At 39.1% G+C, this 19,503-nt stretch overlaps 1 protein-coding gene across 3 annotated transcripts in view; it reads left to right on the top strand.

Moving 5' to 3' along the window:
• The first annotated feature begins 2,406 nt into the window (after positions 1–2,406).
• NFKB1 (nuclear factor kappa B subunit 1) overlaps positions 2,407–19,503 on the top strand; it is a 60,247-nt gene continuing 43,150 nt past the window's right edge. For 2 of the 3 annotated variants that reach the window (XM_076336817.1, XM_076336819.1), the window contains exons 1-3: positions 2,407–2,524; positions 15,651–15,703; positions 16,840–16,924. In XM_076336817.1, the coding sequence (XP_076192932.1) occupies positions 15,659–15,703; positions 16,840–16,924 (130 nt within the window). In that variant the 5' untranslated portion in view covers positions 2,407–2,524; positions 15,651–15,658. Of the gene's footprint in view, positions 2,525–6,649; positions 6,952–15,650; positions 15,704–16,839; positions 16,925–19,503 lie in introns of those variants that run through there. The other variant, XM_076336818.1, reaches the window with a different exon arrangement.

Below are 19,503 nucleotides of genomic sequence, written 5' to 3' on the forward strand. Positions count from 1 at the left end.
TGCCAAACTGTGGGCTTACAGCCTGGCACTATTGTGGGTTTCAATAGAAATAACATTTCTGTTATGGTGCTAAGTTATAAGAAAGACAAATTTATGTTTTAAATATAGTTGAGAAGAGGCTTTTCTTTTAAAACCTAGATGTTTGTGGAAGCTGATTAGGATTTCACAGGGAAAGCTGAGTCTGAGTACTTGATAATGGGTCCTTTTAAAATAAATCTACCAGGTAAGTCTCCTTAAGTTTTGGAATTCTTCCACATTGTCTGATTTCCTGGTACTTGTTCATACAGGTTTTACCCTATGAGCATGCCGTTGACTAGCTGTGACATGGCACCTTTCCTTTCAAATGAATCTTATTTTGAAATACTTCTTGTATTTTAAATCCATCTAGACTTTGTTCTTAAAGACTTTGGGGCCCAATTCTCTCCTTGCTTGCTCCGCTTACTTTAGCGCACTTGCTTCCACGGAAAAGATTAATACTGGGTCTTGAGCGTTCAGAAAGTACCCCCATTTAATAAGGAAAAACATGTTTTACTCAGAAATGCTGAGTCATTCTCAATTCCCAATTTGGATTGGGAAGAGAATGGGAGAATGCATTTTTAGAACTGCATCACAGAACACAAGTGGCAATCCAAATAAAGGAAATGACTGTCTCTTCATACATATGTATGTTAACCTGTATGAGATTTCAGTTCTCTTATCAAGAGACAGAAAAAATCCTTTGCATTTCCAAGCTCCCTTTCACAGTCTCAGCACTAATTTTAAATGAGTATGTGTCTGTCCCAACCCAGAGATGGGGCACAAAGCGTAACATCTGAATCTGTTCCCTTTCCAGAAGTGAAATCAGCTACCATCTGGCTAGACTGGAAGTGTTCAGCAGCACGGTCTCCCTCTATGACATGACTGGACTACCTATACAGTGTTAAAGACAAGGCTGTAACAGCGCTCTGGTAAAAATACCCCTTCTTGTCCCAGTCAACACGTGGCTTATGATTTGACCCTGGTTTTTTTGACTCAATTTTTGCTCTGGATTACAGTTCCTTGCTTCAATACAAGAAGCAATAGTTGCATCAGTTAATTCATTTATAGGGGTTTTTTTTTAATCCTTCTTATAAATTATGATTTTTGTTAGTGTCATTCAACTCCGAGATAAATAGTGAAGTTCCACCTCATGTGGCCAACAAAATCCCCCACAGGTGCTGAATCTCTGGGCTAACACACATCAGGTGAGCCATGCTGGCTGCTGATTTGAGATGCTTTTCACCCTTAGCAAACCAGACATTTAAGACTCAGCATAAAGATGTTTAAACTTAAATATTTCACATAGTATTTGTGCCAATTAAACATGGCACTAGCTGACTTTCTTCAGCCTTAGTTAGATGTGTCTGGGAGACCTGGTTACTGTACTACAAACTTGGATTTTAGTATTAAGACCACCAGTGTATTATTGATGGTTGGCACTATTTAACAAAGTTAACCAACCTGGGAGTCTGCTCTGCCAGAAGCTGTATAAATCCACAGAAAAATGGTGCTATGTAGCCTGAACTCTCTGCTCAGTGCTGTTTTCAGACATCAGGTGGTAGTCAATCAGCAAACCTCCTTTTATGATGTGCCCCTGGAAGGCAGCCAACAGCCAGGCACTATGTAAGTGGGTTTAAGTTCACTCTATACATAGTCTCTCTTCCCTTCAGAACTTTTTAGGGGTCAACCAACAAGGAGACGTTGGCAGCCACCAGGTCGGGCCTGACTCCACAGAAGCATTGAGAACATCGCTGTAGGCCAAGCAACATGGACAACGGCAGGATTATTCTTGTGGCGGTGGTAATTCCCCCGGGATGAACAAGGCTCACGTATTCACGCGGCTTCCCCCAGGCCGGAGGCTCTATCCCTAGGAGAGGGATTTCGTAACCAGCGGGTGGGTGGCAGGCGCTTCCATGGCTCCGCGCTGCCCTGCTCGCTTCGCCACTGTCCCTCCTCGCCCGCCCGGGGTGGGCTTCTCCAGAGCCGTGAGGTGACGGGCGGCCGCCGCCGCCGCGCGCGGCGCTGAGGGGGCCGCCAGAGACGGCTGGTGGTGCTCGGAGCTGTACAGGCGCCCCTCCTCCCGTCCCCCAACGCTTGCTCGCGCCCAGCGGCCACCCGCTCCCTCTCTGCCCCCCAACGGCCTCCCGCCCCGCCCCTCCCGCGCGGCCGTTTGCGCTGCCGGAGCGTCAGCGGGAATTTCCAGCCAGGAAGTGCGGCGGCAGGGCGGGCAGGCGACCGCGGGGGCGGAGGCTACGCAGGCGGCGGCCGCGCAGGCCGGTGCCGCTCGGCTGCCCTCGCCAGCGGGCCCGCGGTGGGGCGGGCGGACGGACGGACGGGAGCGAGGGAGGGAGGGGGGAAAGTCCGCACGGAGCCAGGGCGCGGGCGGCGCCGGCGGCGTCACGCCGGTTACATGGCGCGGCGCTGAGGTGACGCGCGGCCGGGACCCGCCAGCGGCAGACGACGACGACGACGAGGAGGAGGCGCCGCCAGCCCTGCCCTGCCCCGGGTGAGCCTCAGGCGGCCGCCTTGCTCCCTCGCCCTTACCTCGGCGTCCGTTTGCCGCTGGTTGCGGTTCCTCCGTCCTGCGGGGAGCGCCGCGCCGCTGCGGCCCGATGCAGAGCGAGACCGGGGTGGGAGCGGGCAGCTGCGACCTGCTCGGGCTGGGTTGGGCCGGGAGGGAAGGAGGGAAGCGCCGTGGAGAGCGTGGCGGCCCCCCGGGGGGGAGGTTTGCCGACGGGAAGCGTGTCCCCCGGGCTAGCCCTACGCGTGGCGCCGGGCGGCCGCTCGCCTGTGACCTCGGCCCGGGCGTGGACCTCCCGCTGAAGCGCCGGGAGCGGTTGCCGCGGGGTTTGCTAGCGCTCGCCGGGGCGGCTGCAGCGAGCGAGAGGGGAAGGCGGGCAAGGGGCGACAACGGCCGGTGCCGTGTGGCGGGACTCGGGGGATTGCGGGGGCTGTGAGTCGTGCCGGTGCCGGCCCTGCCGGCGGGGGTGACACGGGGGGCCGGGGAGGCGGACGCTCCCTTTTTCCCGGTGCGGAGTTTCTGAGAAGGGCGATTGCCACCTCGCTTTCCTTTCTGCGGCGGATTTGAAAAATTGCACTCGTTAGTGCGCGACCCGCCTCACGCCTCTTCTGTGATTTACGTTTTTAAGCACGTAGTAGGCTTTTCTGCTGATGTATTACAGGGGTCTTCCTAGCTAGGAAGGGGTGTCTGTGAAGGACTGTCAAGTAAAATGAGAAAGTTTGGAAGCTCAACTTCTGCTGACCGTATAGTGGGTGCTTGTAGGCAAAGGAGGTGCTGCTTTTTACGCTTTTGGTTTCGAAGGTGACATACGTGCTTAACCTGAGACAGAATTTGGAGTGTCTGCTGTTTGTGTAGTCGCCGGCTGGCCTTGAAAAAACAGACGGTTACCACGCAAACATAGGTTTGCCACTGGCAACGTTTGGTGTCCTGGTCTTGGGTGGGGCTTGCGAAGTGTCACAAACGGTATGAAGGCTACGTTCAAAGGTAGCGAATAGCGAGGTTTTTAAAGGCAATTTAATAGTAAGTGATGAAACTGAGAAGTTCTCACTGTGACAAGGAATGTTATCAGACTGATTGTTCAGTTACATTTGACCGTAAACCCAAGAATATTCAGCTTTCCATCATCGCAATTATTTTTTTTACCTATTGATGTTTTCTGTTTTGATGGTAACTTCAATAAAAAACGACTATTGACTTACTTTATGTGAACGTAAAATGGAGTATTATTTCTGAACTGTAGTACAGGTGAGCTGTGTTACTTGGCCATTACCATAATGCAGTGTACTGCTATGTAATTTCATTCAAATAAGTAAATATGAGTGCCTGTAAGCATTTGCAGAATAAGGCTTTGTAGCAAAGGATCATCATGACTTCGGTGCTGCATTTCAACTTCCTGTTTTAAAATGCTCAAAATCTTTGCCAAAGAATAACATTTTAAAAGAAATACAGATTTTTTTTTTTAAATGGTTTTAAAGTGCCGATCATATTTGACATGTTTTGTGCTTCAGAAATCCTCTTTTCATTTATTCTGTTCACAGAGAAAATTAGTACTAAGTGGATGAATTCTCTGCCATATCACCTTGTGCCTTACATGCTGTAAGGTGCTACACCACCACTGTCAAGGTCACAGAGCAGAGTTGAAAATACAGCTCTGTGTTTTATTGACATCCAGAGTCTCTGTGCTATGTACTGTGAAGTGTCAGCTTTTGAAATAGTATTTCAGTCAAAGCATTTGTATTCTTTCAAAAGAGAATGTAGCTGCCCATTCTAGGAAAGCATTAACCAGGATGTCATTCTAAGACGTCATCCTGTCTGCAATGTTTTGTAATCTACAGAAATGACTACAGTTTAATTGAGAAAACGAAAGAGGAAAAAGCAGCCTGTAACTATCCAGAGGCAGATCCTCTGTTCTGTAAGCAGAGGATCAAGAATTTAACTGACATTTATGCTGAAATACTATTTTCAGGTTCTGCTACAGAGTGTGGAGATTTCAAGGAAACTCGGTGCTGAAATATGTGCAAGATCTGTTAAATAACTTAATCTGAAATATTAAGCAGAAGGGAAAAAGCCACCTTCTTTCCACCCTTCGTCCCTTTTTTAAAGAAAGAGTGTCAATCAGCGGTAGAGTCATCAAAAAAAATGAAATTATTTTCTCATGCAAGTAATGAATACACTTTGAGTAGAGTTAAGGTTGTAAAACCGAGAACAGCTTTGTATCACTTTGTGTCATGTTGTGTGTTTTTAAAAAATAATGTTGTAGCAGATAAACTTCCTACCTGTAGATGCTTAGTTCAGTCAGCACCTTGGTAATGTTTTTGTGGTATATATTTTGAAATCAGAGAAGTTTACTGGGGAAAAAAAAGTTTGCTGGGAGAGAGAACAAGGCAATCTTGGGAGAGGGCGAGAGGGTGGAAAGCAGACAGTGATACTTCATTTATATGCACATTCTAAAATTTCCTACTTCATTTATTGAAAAACAGCAATTTAATTGTTTCTCTGTTACTATGTATTTGACTTTTAAAATAAATTTTAATGGTAAATTTAAATTTACCTTTTTCATTGAGCTGGCATTATGTGATTTTAGTAATGGATACCTGCAAATAAATGTCACTGATACAAATTTGCTAATTAATAGATTTTTGAGTTTTCATGTGAACAATACTCCTCCTTTTCATCATTGCCTTTTCCTAAAATCTTCCCATGCCACTGTCTCATGAATACATGCAAACTCCAGAAATAATTGCAGTTAGGAATTCATGTTATCGTGCTTGTCATTGCTCAGTCTGAAAGGACAGGAACCAAGTTTGAAGGTCTGTCAGTCTTTACTATCAAGGATGCTCTATGCTGACTAGAAAGTTCAAGTCTCCCTCAATAGTTATATGCATACAAAGTAAATGTTGTTTTGAAGTTGCAAAGATACAGTGAAAGACAGTGTATTTTTTACTAACTTACAGTTGGATTTCTGATGTAGCTAGTGATGAGAAAGTTCTGCGGTCTTCAGAGATTCTGGTTAATTACTCAGTTTTCATAGATCACTTCAAAATGTACTTGCTAAAAGCTTCTCACCTTTCGGTGCTGTAAATGTTTGCCAGCTCTAAATTCAGAAGTATTAGTCTTAAAGAAAATTGTTACTCATTTCTCTAAGCAACTAATGAAAACTCTAAAGTTAGTTTAAATTTTTTTTTCCAACGTGTTGATAGCTTTTCTTCGGTTCTCGGACACAAAATAACACAGCTATTATAAAACAGAGAGGAGAGAATGTTTCAGGCAAATAATGAAAAAGAAATTCCTGGTCTTGGTCACTTTTAGCTCTGACACAGATATTTTAGAAGTGGAAGTTGTAATTTGATGTCCTTTAAATAAGCTGTGAACCTTTTATGAAGTTCTACATTGATAAGATCATAATTAGAGTTGTCATTGACTGTGCCTTTAGGTCAGTCAGGCACTAAGTTTGCATCTAATTTTGAGCACAGAAATAATCCACTGAGTCTTCTTCAGTGCTTTCATTTAAACATATGTATTTTCCTGAAGCACTGTTGACAGTTTCAGAAGTAAGGCCTTAAAAGATGTTTCAAATTATTCTAGTCTCAAGGTAAAATCCTTTGTTTAGGATTTAGGTGGAGCTGACAGACCATGTGTGGGGAGGAAGCTACTATTGCTGCTACTACTAGCATTTTTTTCCCCCTTTCAACTTTTATGTTCTTTTGAAAAGCAGTGCCAGATATATTTTTTTTTTTCATTTAAAATGCAGAATTAGCTAAACTAAAATACCTCTGTATTTCATTGCAAACTGTACTGGTATCAATAGATCAAGAGCAAAGTAGGTCTGAGTTGTGTGGTGTTGCTTTTTTGTTTGGGGTCTTCTTTTGTTTGTTTCTTTTAAAGATCATATTTCTATCCATTTAAACACTTATGGACGGATTTTAACACACATGAAGTAAAAACAAAGTGAGCAGATGTTTTTTTGGGTCTCAGTTTAGTCTGAGTGGTTTTTGTTATATCATAGGTTACTGTAGCAAATTGAGGCTGCAGGAGTTTTACTATTTCTTTGTAAAAAAACAAGAAAAGTAAGCCGTAGTAACCACTTTGCACCTGTAGATTTGAAACCTAGGGTATAACTGTAATGGTGCAGGACTCAGTTCTACCTGTTTGGTTCCACTTACGGTGTTATTTAACTGACCGTTTCTGTCATGTTACGTTTTCAGTGGCTGTTTGAAACCAAAAGGACACCGAGAATCCCTTAGCTCACTTTTGTGATTGCAGTGGTAACAGGCCTTGCTATTTTCTGAGCCCTCTTCTGCCACCGTTGTTCACGAAATGAGGGACTTTGTCTTCAGTAAGACCCCAGAACCTTTGTGAAAGTACCCAATGATACAGCAAGCTTAATGTGAAGTGGACTTCTGAAATCTCAGGTTTGCTTGTTACTTGGCTTCTCCGAAATGCTGTTCTTCCCCCCCCCAAAAAAGGAAAAAGGTTTGCTGTTTAATATTGATGATTCATTACATTTAAGGCTTACAAAATGGGTATGTGTGGCTTTTTAAGTTAAAATTTGTCTTTGAGGAGCAGCTTTGTATGAACTAGAACTATTTCTAAAGAACATTCAGTGATTCTTTTTAATCTGTAGGAAAAAGTAACAGCATTTTAACATGATACTCCAGTTAGTTCAAGTAGCATTACCACCCCACATGGCTAAAATACAGTGTAATTACTAGGGTTGTTTTGCGGTGTTGAACCTCAGTATTTTTACGTATACTTAGCATTATATATATGCCAGAGTATGTTTGCCATATATTTGAATACTGTTTATTCCTTTGGTTTAAGTTGCTTTGAATGTGTTTAAACAAAAACATTCTAATTTTATTCTAACAGTGTCTTGAAAAACAGTTTATATGTTTATAACATCTTAGTGTTTCCTCTTGTCATATTAGTTCACTACTTTGACATTTGGGAAAGGAATAAAACACTTACACAAAAATTCTGTTTGTAAAGATACTTAATAAAGCAACCATTCACGTAGTCCAGTTACTCTTTGCCAAGTGAATTTCCTCATGCTATGAATTTTTCTTCAAATTTAGTAGTTATCTGGTGTAATAAATTTGAGTTTAGATTTCCTACATTAATTCTGCACCCAACAATTCTGATTCAGAGCATCACACTTCTGAAATCTCTTTAATCGTTGTCATTGATTTAATTTCCTAAATGTTTTGTAGTTTTTATACTGTTGTCCGATAATGCATCTGCTCATGACTGAAAATATTTGAAAGTTTTAAGTTAAACAGGTTTTTAATTTTAAAAATACGCAGACAGAACTCCCAGGTCCCACCCAACAGGAAATAATAAGCAGGCTTAATTAATAACAAGAGGAGGCAATCCATGTTGTTATATTAGAAAAACAAACAGTGTCATTTAGGGTTATGTAGTGTTATTGCAGCTGCAACAGTCTACAGATGAGAAAAAGTCTGCAGAGGAAAGTAGTATCTTTGATAAAAATGCCTCTCTGCACAAAGCTTTTCTCGCTTGTATGCTGAGAAATTACACTCAAATCTTTATTCAGAGATTACATGTCTTTGTAGCAGCTGAAGGAAAGTAAAAAACACGACTTCCGTATGCGGCTTTTGCAGAAATTGAGCATTGTTGAGTTTTATACTGAGAATACAGTTTCCTTAAAACAGCCCCCTACACCCCCAAGTATTGAAGTCATAGATGGGAGAAGAAATATTAGTAAACTTTTAACATTTAAAGGCAAACTTCAAATTTCAAGTCTGTTTCACTACTGAGTTAAAATCCCTTCAAAGAAACATAGTTGACGGGGCTCCTTGTCAACTTGAGCGAGTTGGCAATCACTTCTTGTGGTTTTTAAAATGCTTTTTCTTTACTGTTTGTGCTCAGGATCTACACCAATAATGTGAGTGAAAGGACGCATGATGTTCCCTTACTATTTTGGTTCTATTTACTTTGTATGTTTCAGAATACTACAGCTGTTTACCACATCTTATTTTGAATAATCCAGGGATTTACTGTCTGTAGCACTTTTTTTCTTTTCCTTTTCTTTTAAAAAGAAAAACGTGTGTTTGTGTATAGCTTGCATTTTCCCAATTTTTCCAGACTCTGCATCAGGACAGCATTCATCTAAATGGTGGTCCGGTATTAGCCTTTGCCTGGGCACTTCAGAAACAGTATAATTTATTAAAGTGGATGCAATCAAAATGAGTGCTTGAGAACAATGTAAATAAAATAACCATTGGTAAAACCTTTTCTGTGTTAAGATTTTGCTTGATTAGTATTTGGGAAGGGGATGTCTCTCTTTCCCCTCTCCAGAAAATTTTCATCTGCAGCTGCTTCATTAATGGCAACAGTTAATGGAAGTACAAGGTGCTGGTAGCTAGCAGCTGTTAAGAGTTTAGTTGTGTAGACCTGCTTTAAGCAGGTTTGGACAATATGTGTTGAAAATGCCAGCAACTGTTTGGAATCCTGCCTGTATAATATTCCCACTGTTGTTACATTGCTTTTAACAAAAATGGGATTTATTTTCCTTAAGAAAAGCATCTTTTATTCAGCCTTAAAAAATTAAAGTGGTTAGAAGGACATGTACAGCTTAAGCTAAGGGTTGTGCATGTAACTGCTGTAGGTTCATGACCCAACTTGTGTGTCCTCTGAAGCGTCAGAAGACCTAAGCCTGCTATTTTGTGCAGAGGTAGAAAATAGCAGTTCTCAAACTTCCTTTTTTCCCCTCCCTGTGCTTCTCTAAGAATATATCCTGCACCAAAGGTTTTTTCTCTGGAGCTGTGCTCCCAGTATTTTGGGAAAAATAGCTGAGTCACAAGGGAAATGAAGTGCTGGGTGAAGTTGAGAGGAGGTGGCCGGAGCTAAGGTGAAAAGGCCAAGCATTGAAAGGGATGGGCAGCATCCTGACTTTGAAGGTACTGCAGTGATGAAGGCTTGAGACTAAACGTCTTGGATCAGTATCTCCGTTCTGTCAGAGCAGCCTGCTCTGTCCTCTAGCCAAAATCATGTCAGCAGCTCTTGTCCTGCTTCCAGCCATGACCCAGCAACTCGCAGTGTCTATTGCACAATACATTTCCCAGCATCTTCATTTGGGAAATGCTGATCTCTAAAACAGTTGTCTCTATACAGATTAGGTTTTGCAAAGGATGGAAAAGTGAGGCTTAAGGATGGATAGTTGCCACTAAAAGAAGTAAACAATGCCAGGTAAAACACATTGTAGAGACTGTACAGTACAACAGTTACTGTTTCTACCTCAGTATTTTGTAGCTGCTACAGGATTTCAGAGAACTTGATGCTGTTCCTAAAAACATAGTTCTCTGCAATCAGATAGTCTGCCATGTTTTATAGCCCTGATGTAGCAAAAATATACTTACAATATAATATATAAAACACAAATGTCTTTGCCTCTCATCTTTATTCCTCTCTATTTTTAATAAGCAAAATAAACAGGCTAAGAGCATAATCACAGTGAATTTCATGACTTTCCTTCAGTGTCTAGTTAAAGAAGTTTATTTTTAACAGGTAAATTCCGGTGAAAACCAAGCTAAAGAGAAAAAGCACTCTGCTAGAAAATTTGCAGAAAGAACTGTGCTTTTGATATATCAAGTCAACTAGAGTGTAGTAGTTGAGTTTGTCGTCTTGAGGCTTGCTTTCTGAATCCAAGCCTTGACAGGTGAGAAGAGGTTGATGTAAAATGTCTCATAAAGTAAGAGATGGACGTTCTTCAACATAGAAATTTATTTAAACCATCAGAATAATTCCAGTTCACAGGTATAATGAACTCTGGGTAATAAAGATCATGATTCACTAACGTACATATCTTCAGAGTACCTTTTACAGAATATGCCTTAATTTCCATCCTGTTAAACTGATCTGGGCTATAACCAAACCTTCTTCCATAAAATATTAGTCTGTCCTGAACTCAGTCTTTATCCGGAACTAGTTAAAAAATAATGGACAAGTTTTAGAAAGCATGAGTTGATTCTTTGTATTTTAAAACACAACAGCAGGCAGATACCCTGATCTACGCTTTTGCGTTGGTTTTCTGAGGATATAATGGGCATCCTGTCACATCGGGTTTTATGCTTTTATTTTGTTTCGTTGGCTCAAAGTACAGAAAGTCTAAAAGACATGGGTGGCTGATAAGAGTTTCCACCAGCCATCACCCTCTTTTATGATGAGGCAGGTCTTTGTGGCGTATAGAAGTTGGTGACACTGTTCATCCTTCATCTCTCCAAATTGATTTTAAAAAATGTTTATATTCAAAGAACATAGATTAAAAGTAGAGACCTGCTTACCGTGTCTCTCTTTGAAGGTCTGGGAAAGGAAACGTATGTCATGTTTTGGTTTTTTTTTTCTGGTCCTATGAAATGTTAGCTTCATCAGTAAGTGCACTGGTGTGCTATGAAACGTGAATAGGTAGATTTGGGGCACTAAAGCTCAAATTTCTTTTTTTTTTGGGGGGGGGGAGGTTGTTCAACTATTTAGGGTAATATTCAAATGATTTTATTTCCTGCTTGGAGGAATAAGAAATCTTCCTAATTTGTTAGTATATATACTGTTCAGGTTTTTAGCCAGGCCAGTAGGAGAACAAAGTTAGAAAGAAAAAGAATGAAGTTTAAAGTCTTATTTTTTTTAAAAGGCACGCAGCTGCTGGGTGAGTTGTCTGTAAATGTTTTCAGAAATAACTGGACTATTAGTATCTGAATGAAACATTAAAGCTTGATTCCTCATAGATGATGAAATTTGCATCAGGTTGTGCTTATCTGTAGAAAGGTAATAGGAAGAAGTCCCATTCTCTGTAGGTATTGGATTGGATACTGGTATCAAAGAGGAAAATAGTTTACCTCATTTTTTAAATTCAGGACGGAAAGTTGAAGAGGAACAGTAGAGGGAAGGATCTGGACTCCAGAAAATCAGGGGGCTAACAAAAGTTGGCTAGAGAAACCTATCTTTGTTTTTAAAAAGTAGTTAGTTTAAAAAGTAGTTAGATGCAGTGGATGTTGGAGAACAGCAGGAGAGCGATCTGAAATCAAATGATCAAGATAAACAGAAATGAGAATTCTTGTTCCTGGATGACAGCATTCCTACATTAATTATGTTCTTTCCATTTTAAATGTCTGATCCTTTTGAAGCTTTAAAACAAATACTCAGAAAACGATAAATGAACTTGTGTTCTTCTAGCTGTGCCTACTTGTACCTGGTGTTACTTGGTTATTAAGGAGGAGTAGTGATGCAAAGTAACTGCCATTATGTTTCCTTAGTTGGTTGGTACGATCCCATCATCTTCCATGTATGTGTATAATATATATTATTATGTATGAATTATATTATGTATTATTATGTATGTATATATATGTCTTCTCAGGTTTTTTCTATTTCTCCTTTTTTAACCTTTTTCACAAGGACAACTGACCTGCTGTGGCGAGAAAGGAATACTGCACACATGCATATGCACACGCATGCACACTTATAGTCCTAGGCACAGCTGTGTGGTTTTGGACAAGTTTAGCTGGGTTTTACGTTTTCCCATTGCGCTAGGAGCTAAATGACATTCCTTTACACACCTTTGAATTTTCACACTGAAAAATACTGAGAGTTGAAATGTTTAGTTTCCTGTGCCCCATTATCTGAAAGACTTCAGACGATCTCCAGGGTGGAGACTGTCATGGTTGATTGTGGACTGCAGGTATAGGGGTATTTTTTTATTGCAGATGCAAGTTTGCAGTGCAGTTTGTGGGAAACAGAGATTATGTGGGAAGCAGGCGTATACGGTAACACAAACTTCCACAAAGCAATTTTAATCCCAGTCATCTTCAAATGAGAGAGAGGTGGTTTTGACCTGACTTCTCTAAGATGCATATAGCAGCAAATACAGCTTGGATAAAAACAATCTCTGCCCCAAAATACAGGTCATGTAAAGAGAGAATGAACAAAGCTACTCGTGGCAGATCCTAATCTAACCACTTAATGCATGTAGGAAAGGTGCTTAGAAACTCAAGCAATAAGGGAAGAGGCCAATTAAAAATCATACAGTTAATGCTAGGGTCTGTTTTTCTGCAAGTGCCTTTTTGTTTTTTAATCATGTTATTGACTCCCTAGGTTTGCACCAATTTTCTTGTAAGAAGAGGATGCTTAGGGGTTTGTTAACTAAATAAATCCTAAGCAAACAAATTCTATTTTGGAGGTAGGGCTCCTGGAACATTTTTGTTGTTTGGCTTTGAAAGAGGACAAAACATACAGTGAAACTGAGAGTGTTTTCAGTCATCTAGAGGCGTCATTTTAAACTGCTGGGTTAATTTTTGTCTAGGCCCTGAAAAGGCAATCAAGTGTCAGTTTACACACACAAAAGCATATGTTTGCACATCTAAACCATTGTGTGTTTATAATAAACTGGCTTAGCATTCAAGCCAGAGAGAATGTCTTTAACCTATCCCCCAAACACTGCAGCTGACTCTTGAACGCAAAAGATCTCGAGTAAGAGACACCTGTGCTTTTGGTGAGAGAGAGATTGTGTTTAATACCTGGTTAGAAATTAGTACATACGTGCTGCTTCCGAGTGTAACGTTCATCTTAACGACTGCTGTTTTGCTCTCATGACATTGTTCATTGCATCAGCCAAAAAGCCAGAAAATGGCCGTTTTGGTCAGGTGAAATTGAATGACTGATTCAGGTAGATGTAGGTTTTATTTCTATATGGATTCTAATTTTTATATCAAAGTACTTTAAATGAAAGGTTTTCAGAAATACTGCCTCTGCAGTATTTTTCCACTTTGTTGAAGTCATGTATTGTAGAATTGTAAATGTGACCAGGAAGCGTAGCAGGTGTGAGAACTGCCCTTCTCCCACAGAGTTCTGCTGGAGTGAGGGTGATGCAGTCTGAGAAACTAGAATAGGGCAAAGATGATGGAACATGCTGTTAAATTTATCCTATTAGGCTTGCAGAAAAAGCTGTGAGATGCTTTGGAAGTTTTGCAAAGAAGTATACATTTAGCAAACAGGCAAGTGGGCAGATGCTATTCATATTAGCACCTCAGAATCTTTTTTTTTTCTGAACAAGCATATTTACCATGTTATCTGGGTACTTTAGGTATTTTGGAACACAATTTTGCATATGTGACTCATGAAATAGTAAGTCATTAATATGAGAGATCACAAAACAAGACTTTTAGGACCAGTTTTTATGCTGTTTATGCAGAAGAACTCTGGCATTTGCACTCACAGTTACCTAATCAGTGTGCATAAACAGGGTGGGTATTTTCTGACGCTTCCTAAAAAATGTTGGCTGTTGAGGTCCTCAGATTATTTTCTGTAATATCTACACCTTTAACTGGGAAGTATTTGCCAAAAACTAAATTATGGTTATTTCAGTGATTTCAGTAACTTGTCAACTGGTGATGAGGGTTATATTCTTTCTATGGAATGGAATGTCAAATAAAAACATCTTAGTAAAGTTTGTTGTATGCTGAAGGTTTTGTTATGTCTTATATGTTGACTTTTTTCCATAAAGATTGATAATAACAATAGCAAATTATTGATGAAAATAAGGCTTTGCGGAATGTGCCTGTGAGATAATGTGATTGACTGGTATTTTTTATTTTGCTGAAATCCTGATGTATTAGGTGATGAAGCACAGCATGGGTGACTGTGGCTGCTTGTTATATGTGTTATTCATTTTTTGGCTGAAATCTTATGACCAGTCATTTGATATTTGCTCAAATACTACAAATAAGTACTACCCAGTAAATATTTCTCTCTAAAATTGAATTACAAACAGGTGAGTACTTTTATTTTCTAGGTTAAAAAATAATTTTATCCTCATGGACCTCTTTTTCCTGGAAGTCATCTGGGTATTAAGTGTCTCCTATTTCTCCATTTTAAATTTTCTTTCATATTCTACTTGTGTGTGATGGGTGACTATATGTTGTCTTTGGACCTTGTTAACAAGCTGAGTTGAGCCTCTATGAAAGTGAAGTACCCGAGTATTCCAGTTTTCTTTTTGATATTTGCCTTTCTAGTTCCTCTAGAAAGGTACACAGTGACTCAGTTTTTCTTTACTGGTTTACTGATCGCTTGCCACTCTCTTTCATAGGGCAGTAGGTTTTCACAGTTCACTTTGCTCTGCTGGAAAACATGGCTCATGTTGATTGTGGTGGAATGTGAGGGCCAGTGACATGTTTCTGTCTTCTATTAGTTACTAACCTTATTTGAAGTGTTTGCTTGCACGCAGACATGAGTCTCTTGAAATAGTCACTACAGTTATTTTCAGATGTTCTCTTGGAGAGCCTTTTTTAGTAAATTTCACTTCAACATAAGTGAAATTGTAATTCTTTCAATAATGTCTACATGAAAGGAAATAACACTAATCTTTTATAACAGACCTAGTAAATTCCTAAGAAAATTTCCAGGCTCTGCTACTGGCTTGCTACTGGCCCCAGGAAAACTAAGCCAGGCTAAACTTTCCCAGTGTCCAGCATTTACATGTAGACCCGTGAGAGAGGGTTAGGTATGTTGTACATCCATAATTGTCATTGTCAGCACTGAGTTGTTGGGGATGCCAAGCACTTGTGGACCTCTGGAAGTAAAGTTGTCCAAAATCAGTCAGTTTGACTCCTATTTTTATTTAAAGAAAAAATATTGGATGTTCTTTCTCAGGCATCTTTATCTTGCATTTAGTAATACTTCACAAAAAAACTGTTGGGATTCATTCATGAATGCTCAGAAATCTTTTTATTTTATAAAAATGCAGAATCCTGCTTTTGCTAAACTATGATAATGATTTTGCCTAAACTCTAATGGCAGAATAGTCACAGCAAAGACAGAAACAAATTAATTCCTGATGTTAATAAATTTTGACTTCAGGACTTTGACTGTAATTTTTAGTTGCTTGGGAGCAGGCAATGGAAAATCTTAGTTGTAGCCTATCCTGTCCTTAGCCTGCCCCTTGCAAATACTGAGGAATTTTAAGAGTGTTTTAGAAATCATTAACATTATGAGTAAAATAAGAAGGGTCAGAGATGGGGCTTTTAACTCTAACGTTTTTCAAGTTTCTCTATTGCTGTACATTGAAAAAAATGAGAGTTCTGATCATGTGTTTGTGTTTCAGGACTTAAAATGGCAGGAGAAGATTCCTATATTATGGGAGTGTCTGATCCCCAAGTAAGTGGATTTGAGTTTTTTCAATATCCCTGTATTCTCTCCTAGCTCTCTGTTTTGGTTTCCTCTCATATTGTCCTGTCATTTCCTAGCCTTAACAACATGGAGATATAAAAGCATTCTAGCTGTTGGCAGAAATCAGGTTTGGGGAAAACTAGGGGTTTTTTTCCTCTAAGGTGTTTTTTATGTGACCTGTGAAGAGCCTTGCCACTGGTGAAATGGCTGAAATGAAAAGGAAGGATAGGCCTGCTGAAGGAAGCAATGGAAAAAATACTCATATTTATGCTTGTGACACTTGCTCTGAAATCTCTTCTGTGGTGGACATTGGACTTACCTGAAAATAAAGCCCCTTATGCCCCAAAAGGCTCCTTCGTATAATTTTTTGTGAAATTTGCATTGACATTGATGACTAAAATGTTCCTTCACTCACACAGATCAGTAGGCCTAGCTCTTCAGAATCTCTTCCTGATCTCATTAGGTCATTTCATGATTCATTTGAATTGTGAGAATGGTACCCAAGCGAAAAGTTTGAGTGAAGAACAGATCATTTCTACTCACCTTAATTTCCAAAAAGAAACTATTTTTTCCTTTATGCTTGCTCCACTTTGGAAGAAAATAGATTTATACCTGACAACAATTACAGTGAGTTAAGACATGTCAGTGTTCAAAAAAAAAAAAATGAAACTTTACCCTGGGTATACTGTTTTCTTGCTTTAGAGCTTGTAAATATATTTACATAAGGAATGTAGTCTGGTGGGGTTTAATCACAGAAGTGGAAATGAAAACTCACAGGTTCTCAGTAGGGCCTTGGGCAAGACATCTAGGGTCAGATTTTCAGAATTTACCATATAAGCTCTTTTGAATATATAGTTGTTTGTGCATGTAAGGAAAATACGTGTTTAGAAACTGTGCTGAGCTCGGTGCAGTCTCATGATACTGGTGAAACTTGGTCAGTACTATCAAATTCGCTTGTGCTGCTGCTGCCAGCAAAAATAAAATAGATATAAAATGTTTATGTACTGCACTGGGGTGCTTGCAGTCTTAATATTTGCAGAAAACTTTGAAGTTCTTTGCTGATAGATGCTTTATGAAATTCTATATATATGTAGTAATGAAGAGTATATTTTCTTTCAATATAGATGTTTGCAATGGATCAGTTAATGGGAATGAATGCATTATTTAATAATACAAATTACATCACTTCAGACTTACCACTACGAACAGGTAGGATCCATTGCTATTTGATTGTGCTATTGTCCTGCTGTTTCTTCCAGTTTGTTTTTTTTTTGTGAAGTTCTTTTCAGAGGCTTCTTTGTTTACACTCTTGTATTTCATAATAGTAGATCCCAAAGTTGTCAACTAGACTTTTAATAAAAAGAATTTTAATAAAAATGAAAGTTTCAACAGTGAGGCGAATCTAATTTTCTTTCGGCTTGTACAGAAACTGAAAGTTTCAATTAGTTAAATGGTTTGAGTGACCAAAGAGCTTTGAGTGACCTGTTTTTATAAATTGTTTTGTATTTTTTTCTAAATTTGCATCTTCAGTGACCTACGTTTGTATTGCCAGTTTGCAGAGTGCAACATGTACTTTTTTTTCTTTTGAATGGTGTTTCATTTGTTGTAATAATTCTCAAGGAGCTTGTTTTTCACTAATAAAATGTAGAGTATATTCAGCTTCCTGTATCATTCGAATCTGTTTTTCCTTCTCAGTGACTTCTCTGTTTCCTGTAAAGTGGCAGTCTGGTATTAAAAGTACCTGACAATTTCCTGAATAATAATGCTAGTTTGAAAGTTCAGAGTCAAATTTTGCAACCAACCACTGAAAATAAGCAAATAGTATTCTGCAAAGGTCTGATATGCAGTTCTTCCAGTATGGTTCCAGAACAGGAATATCAAATAGAAGTGTGTTGTATCTCAGCCAGTATTAGCTGCTTGATCAACCTTGGTCTGGTTTTGCTTATTAAATTTCGTTATAAGTATTCCTTCTTGCTTGAATTTAGAAAACTCTGTTTCTCCTGGTTAGTTTATTAGAATAGCTGATGTTGAAAGGAGGAAGGGAATAAAAATTTATGTAAGCGTATGAGGTTTTTCTTAATATGTATCTCTAATAATATATCTCCAATATAGCTATTAATGTCTTTTAACATTACAACTTTCTGTTGTTGTTCTGTTTGACTCTGTTGTATCAGGATGTAGATGGTATCTTCTGTATTGCAGATTGCTTTCTTTTGTTGAAAATGCAAATCGCTTTTGTTTGCAATATTTGATACACTTGACAGCAGTGAAGGGTAAAATGAAATAAGCAATTAGCTTTTTACTTCATAGGTGAAATTCCACCCTAAAGTAACAATGAATGCTGATTTTAAAATTAACGCATGCTTACTGTTTCAGTGTTTCCTGGTTTAAACCATACTTCAGTTTTCTTGACTGAATAGTAGCAAGGAAGGATCAAGAAACACATGATGTAGATAATTTTGTTTCAGGATAAAATGTTCTGATGAGCAAAGCTCTTGACAAATATGGACAAGCATCCAACAAATTAATGTTGCAATCATTTGTTTGCAGTGTGTTTTTATTAAGGCAGATAAATTTGGTCAGTAAGATTCATCTGTGTAGGATTAAAGGGCTTGTGCATTGTATACCAAGGGTTTTTTTCACTGTTCTTACAGAGTTTCTGTGGAACAAATAAGGTTATTGGAATTTTTATTTCCCCATAATGATCTCTCTTACACGTACCTTTTAAGCTTGCTCTCTACTCCTCATGCCAGATTCATTCCATACAAATTATTCAGATACATAAAACTGATTTTCAGATATCTATGTCCTGTCTAAACTAGAAAACAGCTGTTTTTAAAACCATGTGGGGAAGTCAAGAATTCACTGAGTTCTGGAGTCACAGAAAACTCTTATTGGGCTAAGTCTAGCTCTATCTTTAATTTGCAAAATTGCTTAGAAAAGGCTTTTTTTTTTTTTTTAATGGCACCGCTCTTGTCTACTGCTGCACTATAGGTGGCAAGTACCCTGTGTACAAAATGGGATTTAATAAAGGATCGTGGATTTCAGGTTATCACAAACAAAAAGTTAATCATAAGTTTTAGAAAAAGTTGATAATTTCAATGCCATCTGATGATGCCATAGGGATTTTTTTCCTGGAGTAGTATCACTATAATGCTTACTTCCTCCCCTGCTTGAAACTATGGTGTGTTGTTACTGTGGACTAGCTCTTCAGTTATAAGGTAATATAATAATTTGTATATTATGCTTTGGTTGTTTCCAAGCAGGAACTAATGATTTCTTTCTACTCAGCAAGGCCATTTAAAAATTCATGCAGGATTTTCCAGAAGCTCTTCCAGCCGAGGTACTGAGAGGGTGAAATAAGTGTTCGAAAAAGGATTTTTCTTTAGGACAGTTGGATGATTTAAACAGAAAGAACCAAAGACATGAATTGTTGCACATGATTTGGTGTGGTGCCTACATCCTTCAACCTGTGCATTCATAAATGCAAAATGTCAGACTTACTACATTGGCAGGCAGGTTTAATATATAACTGTGGATTGCCGTATCATGCCAGTGTAGCTGAATCAACAAATAGCTGGGGAATTTGGGGACTTTCTGATGATAGATATTCTGCTGTTATGTTAATATTTACAGTAATAGTAGAAAACCTTTGAGATGTCGGGACAAGGATTTTCTCGATGAGGTTGTCAGTGCTCAAGTGTCTTCGCTCACTTTTTCTCTCTCACGTATGTCAGTTTTAAGTAAAAATTAGGCTTGGTTATTTTGGTTCTAAAGCTGTAGTAGAT

This window comes from Aptenodytes patagonicus, chromosome 4 (assembly GCF_965638725.1).
Source record: "Aptenodytes patagonicus chromosome 4, bAptPat1.pri.cur, whole genome shotgun sequence".
In the NCBI taxonomy this organism is placed as follows: domain Eukaryota; kingdom Metazoa; phylum Chordata; class Aves; order Sphenisciformes; family Spheniscidae; genus Aptenodytes; species Aptenodytes patagonicus.